The 11,067-nt window shown below is 40.3% G+C and overlaps 2 protein-coding genes across 2 annotated transcripts; both read right to left on the bottom strand.

Moving 5' to 3' along the window:
- Positions 1 to 453: 453 nt before the first annotated feature.
- LOC139784973 (uncharacterized) lies at positions 454 to 3,192 on the bottom strand. The gene has a single exon (XM_071724145.1). It carries the CDS (start codon positions 3,190 to 3,192, stop codon positions 454 to 456), a length of 2,739 nt encoding a protein of 912 aa, XP_071580246.1.
- Positions 3,193 to 4,168: 976 nt separating this feature from the next.
- Positions 4,169 to 5,501, bottom strand: LOC139784970 (uncharacterized). Its single transcript, XM_071724143.1, has one exon. It carries the CDS (start codon positions 5,499 to 5,501, stop codon positions 4,242 to 4,244), a length of 1,260 nt encoding a protein of 419 aa, XP_071580244.1. The 3' UTR covers positions 4,169 to 4,241.
- Positions 5,502 to 11,067: the final 5,566 nt, after the last annotated feature.

Genomic DNA, 11,067 nt, shown 5'->3' with positions numbered 1-11,067 from the left:
TATAGAATTTAAATGTTCGTCTCGAAGGAAAGGCAAAATCTCGAGTGATCCTTCGTGGTCACGTAACCGAAGTGAACACGTCGAAGAAGCGAGGAATAAACGAAAGTCGGCCGTGACAACGAAGGATCGAAAACGCCGGAGCCACATCTAGCGAGCATTGAAACTCGTCCCTAAGATACCGAATTATTTATTTGTACATATAATTGATTGATGTACCTATAGGTGAATGTGTGTGTATGTGTCTGAGCCATCCGACAATCTCTCTTATTCGCTTCAGTTATGTCGTGCACGACGCATGTGTTAACTACATAACATACTCCCCCCGTTGAGAGGGCAATGATCAACAATAACATCCAAAGACTAAACTGTAACTTATGATACTAATACGCATTACAATGAATAGGTACGATATCGTCTTCAGAACAAATCTTGTGACGTGAGTATGTATTACGCTTATTGTTCGACCGGAATTGGGCACAGATACTTAGCAGCTCTCTTCAATTCTCCGCCAGCCGTTTTGATGGTGACAGTTCGAGCTATTCCGTCCTCACCCGGATGGAGTTTCGTGATTCTGCCTAATAACCACTGCGTGCACGGTAGATTTCTGTCCTTGATGAGCACGATAGTCCCGATGTTTAACTTCGGCCCATCTTTGATCCATTTACTGCGTGTTTGGAGTTCATTTAGATATTCGAGGTACCAACGTGTCCAAAAATCTTGTCGTACCTTCGATATATGTTGCCAGGTAGACAACCGGTTAACTGGAACACATAATAAATCCCCCTCCGGGAGGGTCGTTAATGGCTTGCCAATTAAATAATGAGCGGGTGTTAACACCATCATGTCATTCGGATCGGATGATAAGGAAGTGATCGGCCTGGAGTTTAGAATACCCTCAACTTCGATAACAAACGTGTTCAATTCCTCGAAAGTGAATAAAGAATCTCCTACCACGCGTTTGAAATGATGCTTGAAAAGCTTCACCGTTGACTCCCACAATCCACCGAAATGCGGAGCTATCGGAGGTATGAAGTGCCAAACGATGCGGTGCTCGCTAGCAAATTTATTAATGTGGTCTTTGTGCTCTTCGGAATTGAACAACGCGTACATTTCCTTCAGTTGATTATTCGCGCCTATGAAATTGGTTCCATTGTCCGAATAAATGTGTTCTGGCAGCCCCCTTCTAGCAACGAATCGTCGAAGTGCCGCGAGAAAACCGTCGGACGTCAGATCACTAACAACCTCGAGGTGGATTGCCTTAATCGACATGCATACGAATACGCAAATGTATACCTTGACACGTGTACGATTGCGGTATTTCTTTTCTTTGATATAAAATGGACCGCAAAAATCAATACCGGTATTAGTGAAAGGGGGTGCTTCGCGTACACGGGCCGGTGGGAGATTTCCCATTTTATATTCGATTGGGTTAGCGTCGAACCGGAAACAGCGCATACAACCACGCACGACCTTCCGTACTTGATTACGGCCGTCTAACAACCAGAATCTCTGTCTCAAGAGATAAAGTGTGGTTTGGATGCCCGCATAGTGATGTGTTTCATGAATTTCGCGTATAACAAGATCCGTTACATAGTGCCGGCTTGGCAATAGAATCGGATGTTTTTGTGAGAATGGCAGACTTGTCTTCTGGAGACGCCCTCCAACTCGAATTAGGTCGTTCTCATCCACAAACGGGTTTAGATTAGCTATTTTACTCTTGTTTATCGAATCCTTGTTTCTAAGCCCTTTGATTTCAGTAGAAAAACAAGCGGCGTGAATAATCCTTAGTATTCGTACTTCTGCTTCGTTAATTTCTTTCGCACATATCGCTCCAATGTGTTTGTTAGTAAGTCGAAAACGAAGACAATACGCGATGACTCGAAGTAGCTTAGAGTATGAAGAGTACCTCTCGAAAATATTGAAATTGTTAGATATTGACGACAGACAAGTGTTTCCTTTTAACTCGGGTATTTCAATCACTCGCATGATCTCACTAGGCCATGCACATTCATCCTCTAAAAGCCACGAAGGTCCCTCAAACCACGTCTGATTTTGTAAAAATATGAGAGGTAATTGACCTCTTGACACCGCATCAGCAGGGTTATCCCCCGATTTAACATGACGCCATTCGATTGAATGAGTGAGCTCGTGAATTTCTACGATTCGATTCGCGACATAAGTCTTGAGTAGATGAGGTGGTGTGTTTAACCAATGTAATACGATTGTCGAATCGCACCAGAAAATAGTTTTGTTGAACGCGATATCTAGAGCATCATTCGTTTCGCGATACAACTGAGCCAGCAATAACGCGCCGCATAGCTCAAGTCGCGATATTGTAACAGTCTTCAACGGTGCGACCCGTGACTTGGCGCATAGTAATCTAATTACGGTGTCTTTATGTTTTCCGACCGAACGTATGTACAAACATGCACCGTAACCGAGGTTGCTCGCATCGCAAAACCCGTGAAGTTGAACGTCATGATAATCTTCTATTAATAATTTGCGATTGAAAGAAACCCGATCCATCAATTGCCATTGTCGAACAAATTCTGACCATTCGGTGTATATGCTCTGTGGAACGGATTCGTCCCAATGTAGCCCGCACCGCCACACATCTTGCATTAATTTTTTAGCATGAAGAACAATAGGACCTAATAAACCCATTGGATCGAAAATTTTCGCAATTTCTGACAGTACGTTCCGTTTTGTTAATCTATCCGTGATCTTGATCGGATAAGCCGAATAATATATTTTATCGTCCTGCGTGCTCCACGATACACCTAATGTCTTTAGGGAACGATCCATGTTCAGTACAAAATTTGCGTGTAGGAGGTTGGAAGCTAAGTCGCTAATAATACGCTCATCGTTAGATGCCCATTGCCTAATGGAAAAACCACCGCGAGCAAGTAACGTGATTACCTCGTCTCTAATCGCCCGAGCTTCGTCAACGGTTCCGGCACCTGTTAACAAGTCGTCCACGTATAAATGTGACTTGAGAATTCTAGCTGCTCTAGGGTATGTGAGACATTTGTCGTCAGCGAGCTTCTGAATGGTTCGTATAGCAAGAAACGGCGATGAAGAAACTCCGAATGTAAGTGTATTAAGCTGGAATGTTTCCACATTACCGTTTCTACGCCAAAGGATACGCTGATATCGACGATCGTCTTCGTGTACGAGCACTTGACGATACATTTTCTCGATATCATTAACGTATCATTTAGGGAAACACCGTTACTCGTCTTAGCCGATGCATCAAACACTACTCGTACTTTGGTGGTGTGGCTCGAGTTTTTGATCACCGCATGATGAGGCATGTAATATCCATCCTCACAGGGAGTCTCTACCAGAGACATATGCTTTAAATTTAAAAATTCTTCTAACACCCTAGTTTATTCGATCTTTAATGTCGCGTTCGCATCAAGTTTTCGTTCTAATGCCGATAAACGTTTAAGCGCAATAGTCCGCGATTCGCCAAGACGTTTATTTATTTTGCGAAACGGCAAACGAACTATGTAACGCCCATCATGATTCCGAGTAACGGTATTCGTAAAGTGTGCTTCGCATATAATTTCCTCTTCCGATTTCGGTTTGTCTCTCGTAATTTCTTCGATCAGCCAGAATTTAGCTATTTGATTTTCTAAGTTCGTTAAATAGCATTTCGACGTACACGATGGAGATTGTAAGGACGTGCTACCGGCTACTACCCAACCCAGCCGCGTCTTTTGTAAATATAGATCACGACCTTCAAGGGATAAATTAATCTGACCGACTGAAAACAACGACAATGTAGCCCCTGAACCGATTAATAAGTCGACCGGACGTGGAAGATGGAATTCTGGATCCGCCAAATTAATGTTCGAAGGTATTCCGATCGAATTCCGCGGGAAGATCTCCGACGGAATCAAATCCGTAATGGCTGGAATCGTTAAGCATGTAAGATCCTTGCAAAAACCATCGCGTATAGACTGTATGGTGATTTGCACTACGCCTCTAGATACGGTACTCATAGAGTTAATCGCGCCAATCGGTAACGAATGTGCCATTACATGAAGATCTAATTGTTTCACGATGGACTCGGAAATGAAATTTGCGGTAGCGCATGTATCCAACAAAGCACGACATTTAATAAGCTTTCGTTTGCGATCACGAATGTATACTAATGCACTTGTTAGTAGCTGGGGACCAGATACTTGTGATATTGACGTGAGGCTCGTGGCCTTGTCGGGAATCGAATCGGCTAGTCATTCAGTTTGTGTATTCTCAGATTTCGTAGTATTTGATTTGTTTGTAGCTGCGTATTTATCAAGGTGTAAAAGTGTGTTGTGTCGCTTTTGGCAAATCGTACAATTAGAGAATTTACAAGGGGTATCTCGATGGGATCGTAAACAATTGTAACAAATCTTAGCGTTTTTAACCGTCTCAATACGTTTATGTACTGGCAATTGTTTAAATTTGTCGCATAAATAAAGTGGATGACGTTTAACCTTGCATGCTATGCAATTACGCGTGTTCGACGAATTTAGTACGAAGGCTCTATTTGAGAAGTTACTGCGTTTCTTCTTAGCTGGAATTTCATTTTTACCTTTCTCTTGTTCCGATATTTTCGATCTTTCACGCTTAGAAGCACAAACTGCGGTTTTATATAAAAATTCATACAATAGATCCAGATTCGGAAATTCGTCTCTCTCAAGAGTCGCTTCCCATTTTTCCAACGTATTCTTCGGCAATTTACTTTCCAGAAGATGTACAATTATTTCCGGGCTGAGCGAAACTCCTAAAGCATTTAACGACGCGACGTGTTGTTGAGCGTCATCCGCGAGCTTAGATAAACCACTTGTAGTTTCCTGGTCTATCGCGGGCAAATTAATAATCAATGAAAGATGACGTGAGATTAAAATCCGCTTAACCTCGTAAGAGCGTTCTAGTAATTCCCATGCCTTAACATAATTCATACCGTCGATCGCGAAAATCTTAATTTTGTTAGCGGCTTCAGCGATTAGTGCCGATTTTAGGTAATGTAATTTATCTACATCCGATAAATCCGATTGCGAGCCGATCATATTATGAAATGCATTCTTGAACGATAACCAATTCTCATATTTACCGTTAAATGTTGGTAAAGGAGCCTCGGGTAATTTGAACCGCCTTTTCTTGACAGAAGTTACGGATACTGCATTTTCGCTTCGAGTTTCCTCGCTTGTTGTACCTGCGCTCGCCTCTGATATATTCGCTGTATTCAAAATATCCTCAATCTTACTAGCGAGGGAGTAGAACCGATCTTGAATGTTAGTTAACACCTCTTGATGTCCATCACTCGGATCTAAGACTACAAGTTCATCATTGAAATCTTCGAATGCTTGATACAAGACCGTTAAACGGTTAATTCGCAATCTTAAATTGGCATTGTTAAAACTACCTTTGTCGAGGATGTTCGCCAGATTGGTTATCTGAGACTTTAAGGTGGTACGTTTTTGCGTAAGAAGTTTAATTCTATCGGACATGATTATGGTATTCGCGAGAAATAGTCTCGTTACAAATGAACAAACTTACGTTTAAATAGCCGTCAAGTGTAGCTAATACATAAATTCTGTATGTGGGCTAATACCTCACAGGAGGCACCAAAATGTTATGCGATCAGCATAGATATTACTCGTATCTACGCCGTATTTTCGTCTTGCGCTTTATTTAATGTGTAATAAATACAGAAAACAGTTGAAAAGATCGTTTTAATACAGAATGTAAACGTTAAACATTAAAGCAGAAAATAACAATTAAAAAGAGAACGCATATACGCATACATACATGGATCGGTTGCGCATTGTATGTGACTTCGCTTAAAGGCTGTTGCCGATGATTTCGCTTAGGGGCTGTTGCCCTGAGTCGTGAGAGCGGTAAGCGACGACGCCTGGGGGACTATCGCCCTGAGTCGCTACCTGATTGTTCGGATGCGACAGCGCCTTGAGGTGTAGACCTCGGGTCGCCTTGGCTTGACACACACTTTACTCAATGTTCACATTTGTGTCCTTTGTATAGAATTTAAATGTTCGTCTCGAAGGAAAGGCAAAATCTCGAGTGATCCTTCGTGGTCACGTAACCGAAGTGAACACGTCGAAGAAGCGAGGAATAAACGAAAGTCGGCCGTGACAACGAAGGATCGAAAACGCCGGAGCCACATCTAGCGAGCATTGAAACTCGTCCCTAAGATACCGAATTATTTATTTGTACATATAATTGATTGATGTACCTATAGGTGAATGTGTGTGTATGTGTCTGAGCCATCCGACAATCTCTCTTATTCGCTTCAGTTATGTCGTGCACGACGCATGTGTTAACTACATAACATATATATATATATATATATATATATATATATATATATATAATTGTATAATTGTTCTAATTTTGAAATAAATTATTATTTTCACAATATATTCTTTATTTATGTAAAGCCGCCATTTTAGACTTGTATATACTGGAATTAGACGCGAACTCTACCCCCACCTTGCCGCCGCCGCCATCTTATGATCGTACGCCCTGCTGTCTATTGGTCTATAACCGACCAATCAGAAGGAGAAACAAGTTCGCATCTCTCTACTAATCTAGGACTCTACTGGAAGTTAGATACTTCTAACCAATGACAGCTGGAGAACCCTCCCCAACTTACCCCCTCTATTCGCTCACTAGCGAATCGCAACACGGCAAATTCGACTAGCGTTCGAATTTGCTACTATAAAAACCGCATACTCAGCCGGAGCGATTCATTAATTTTGCTAATTCTCCAAGTTTCACTTACGATCATACTCGATCATTCTTGCTATCAAACTAACTTCAGTGGGCCTATTTCTGACGCCTGAGAGCTGCTCCGGCTGACTTGTTGACGAATTCTTGAGGGGTTTCTCCTACAAGGGAAATCAGTGTGACAGTAGTAAGCTTAACATACCGCCGTAGAGTTAGCAGACAAATTAAATATTTTTCAATTATTCTTTTTCATATAATTTGGGAATCATTTAGAGAAGTTTAGGAAAATTGTTTAAACATTTGGGTAATAATATTTTTCCGTTATTAACAAAATGTTATCGAGCGTCAAGTTAGCACAGAGCCGTATTAGCATCTTAAGACATTACTTAAGACAGTCCTGAAATAAGATCCGACTATGAATACGGACCTATGTCTTGACCAACCCGGCCAACCAACTGTCTCTCGATCAACCCGGTCAACTAATGGTCTCTCGACCAACCTAGCCAACCAACGGTCTCTCGACCAACTTAGCCAACCAACGGTCTCTCGACTAGAGTCCTTTTATAAGAGTCTGGACAGACTGGTCCTTCTTTTCATTGGACGTGCAACACCATGGCGGAACCAATTACGAGCGATAAAATAGCGAGCCTTAGGAGCCTCTCTCAGAGCGCGTATTATGGAACTTTTCGAAATGGATTCTGATCGGAATTGTTATTTCCTACATTTCTATTGTGTTTTCAGGGAAAACAGTATAATTTCGATCGGAATTCATTCCGAAAAGTTTCATAATACGTGCCAGTACACACTAACGATATCCTTACGTGCTTTGCTACAGTGTTATATATCTGCGCAAAGCACGAAATGATGTCGTTAACATTTACAGAATAGAAGTGTCTTGTGAATTAAAAATAAAGAATTACAAAATTAATAAATGAATAACTTTCTATGTAAACTACCACATTTAGAGATGATGTAGATCTATCTCTATATAATCTCTATAGAAAATTGTCACAATTACGTATATCTCTCAACGACGATATCACAACGATACAACGTCGACGATACAACGATTATCACGTGTAGTCATCGGCGCCATAGTGTTTTCCTTTCGTCTAGACTATATTGTTGCACTCCCAAAGTCTGTCCAGACACTTATAAAAGGACTCTACTCTCGACCAACCCGGTCAACCAACAGTTTTTCGACCAACCCGGCCAACCAACGGTCTCTCGACCAGCCTGGCCAACCAACTAAGCAAGTGACACCTGCTTTTGAGAACATCACCCTCGTAAAAACTAGAGCTCGGAATACCCGGGTACCCGGGTACCCGCCCGTTTGCCCATTACCCGTTGTATACGGATCTGGACCGGTTCCGCGGGTACCCGGGTAATTCGGGTAATTCGGGTAATTCGGGTAATTCGGGTAATTCGGGTAATTTAGGTACCCGTACGATGCGGGTACCCGTATCGATTCGAGTACTCGCTACTCGTGTCAATACGGGTACCCACTATACCCACGTCAGTACGGGTACCCTTATCGACGCGGGTATAACAGCGTGTGCTACAGATATCTGCGTATTACACGGAGACACGTATATGCAAAGTAATAAAATATATAAATTCTTACACGCTTCAAAAATATATAAAATACATGAAAGAATGCTTTTATTAACCCTTCGTTTTTTCGATACCTTCTTAGTGCATACGTAGGTCTGTCATGTCCGACGCTATTTTCCCTACCTTAAAGTATTTTAAAAAATCTGGAAAAATTCACAAAACATCTGTCTACGTTATAGTTTATAGTTGATGATTTTATAGTCTTTTAATAAACATTGTTTATTTAATATTTTATTTTTAATGAACTTTGAATAAGAAGAACGAAGGAAAGAAATGGGTGGCAACTTCCGAATAGCCCCTACCTCCGAATTTGATGAAACTTGCAACAATTGTTGACCATTAGAGGACACGTTCATACCATAAAGGATTTTGTACGGAAACAAATAGGAACGGAGAAATTGGCGTCAAAAATTCAAAATTTTTATTCTAATTTAGACAATTTAGTGGTTGAATTTTGATGAAACTTGAGTGGTGTAGGTTAATAGGCCCTACCCCACACCGATTTCTCTGTAATCTCATGCGCATGCAAGAAGTGTGCGAATTTGAAACATCATTGCGTGACAGAGGCCCTAGATGGGGATTTGGGGGCAAAGCGCCTAGAGGGGATCCAAGGGGGCGAAGCTTCCCGGCTGGGGTAGGGAGGCGGAGCCCCTCCGACTTTGATATAACACTTTTCTATTGCAAAAGCAACATCTATTACGAAAACAAGACTTAATCTGGTAGAAAGAACTGTCATGAAACAGGCGTTGGCAGGAAGGGTGGTTGTGGGGAGAGCGGTGTTACGTGCGAGCAAAATTCAACCAAACTTAAAATAGCCAAGAATGTAATCAATATCGATTAATTATCCGATTTCTAATGGGGAGACGGTTCTCAGGCCGCGGTTCACAAGGCATAAAATTACACCTAGTGATAAGACCTTTCTCCTCCTTCAAGACGTAAAGACAATAGAAGTGGTGAGAAGCTCGCGCGGGGGGGTTCTTGCCACTTGAATATAAATAAGCGCGAAAAATCATCGATGTCAGTAGTTGTTGGGAGTCGGCAGTTCAATTGTCAATCAGTTAATCATTTCCTTACGACAATCTTTACTTGAGCTAATTAAATTCTGACTTCTGCAAATCTCAAGACAGATCTTAATTATAATCCAGATCTTAAATAACTGTTATAAGAAAATTCTTCCCCAAATAAAGGTAATTTTAATTTTAATTCTTGAAACCAATTTTTCGATAAATCCTTTAATTCCACAACCCTTTACTGTCGTTGCCAAATTGCGTGGCAACAGAAATTTCCTGATTCTTGTCGCTGCCAAATAGCGTGGCAACAGGAGTTTTCCTTTAATCTAGTTTCATGCCTAGAAAAGGGGGCAAAAGGTCGCAAATTAAAAAGATTAAATTTCAGATTAAACAAGCCATTCAATTTAATCAAGATTCTTTTTCATTATTTCTTAAATTAAAAGAAATTCAAGATAATAGAATTTGCACTCCATATAAATTAATCCCTTTTGATTTAAAAATAGATTTTCCAGATTATAATTTAATAAACAAATCTGACCCTCGTTATCAAATATACAAAATTCGTTTTCTCTTCGGACTGGATTAATCGCACAACCTGGTCCAAATCCCGAGTAAATTACTTGAATGTTTTGACCCAAAAACGGACCAATTTACATTAACTTGACAGAACGTGACAGCGGCAACGCCCTACCTTGCGTAGGGGTCTTGCTAATCTTTTCTGTATTTATTTTTAGTATATTGTAGACTCATCTATTTAGTAAGGCGAAGATTTAATAGATATATAAATCCTTATACACGCCAAGTGAATGGAACGTTCTACCTTGCGTACGGGGCCTCGCTAATATTTTCAGTATTCATATTTTTAGTATATGGTAGACTCATCTATTTAGTAAGGCAAAGATTTAATACGAATTTGGGTTTAGGTTGTATAGGTTAGTTTTAACTTTTTAAATATTTAAATTTTTTATTTTGCTTTTGAATTTTTGGTCTAGGTTTTGGTTTCTCTTTGCCGCTCCCACGTTTATATGTATGTTTATATGTACTGTCTGTACACACATATTAATACGTGTGTACAGAAAGGCGATGCTGCTGATTACGAATATCGCAGTTAAAGTGCGATTTTCTCATTATTTTGGCCGTAGTACGGATTTTACGATTCATAGTTCACAGCTTGCCGCATGGGGTCTCTACCGTGTCTCCTGTCGACCCTAGACGTGACTTTGATGATCGAACACGCAATACACACACACACATATAAACACTCTCCCGTATTTGTACACATTCTCATTTATCTCATTTATAATTTAACATCGCGTGGGCAAATAGATTGATACTGAACTTAAATTTTAAACCCTAGCTGATTAATAATTAGCTTGAAAAAACCTTATTAGACTTACTGACCATATATATGCACATATATATATATATGAAGACGCTTGAAATTATGCCGCCTTATCTTGTGATATGGTAAACTAAATATATATGCGTGTGGCTGCGTCGCTGGCCCTTTGATTACGCATCTTTTTTTCTCTTATAGCCTACGTCGTGCACGACTTTTTAAATTTGCGACGCAACATACTCCCTATTAATATAGTCACTATAAATGTACTTATTTTAACAAACGATCAAAATTAATTAAAATATAGCATCTGATTTTATAGTATATATAAAATAAACTTAATAAAGTTAGACAAACTGACTATTT

This window comes from Temnothorax nylanderi, unplaced genomic scaffold (genome assembly GCF_030848795.1).
Source record: "Temnothorax nylanderi isolate EJ_2023f unplaced genomic scaffold, tnyl_v1.0 TNYL_tig0716_pilon, whole genome shotgun sequence".
Taxonomy (NCBI): Eukaryota; Metazoa; Arthropoda; class Insecta; order Hymenoptera; family Formicidae; genus Temnothorax; species Temnothorax nylanderi.
The sequence above is the reverse complement of the archived record's forward strand: the minus strand, read 5'-3'. Positions and strand labels throughout refer to the sequence as shown.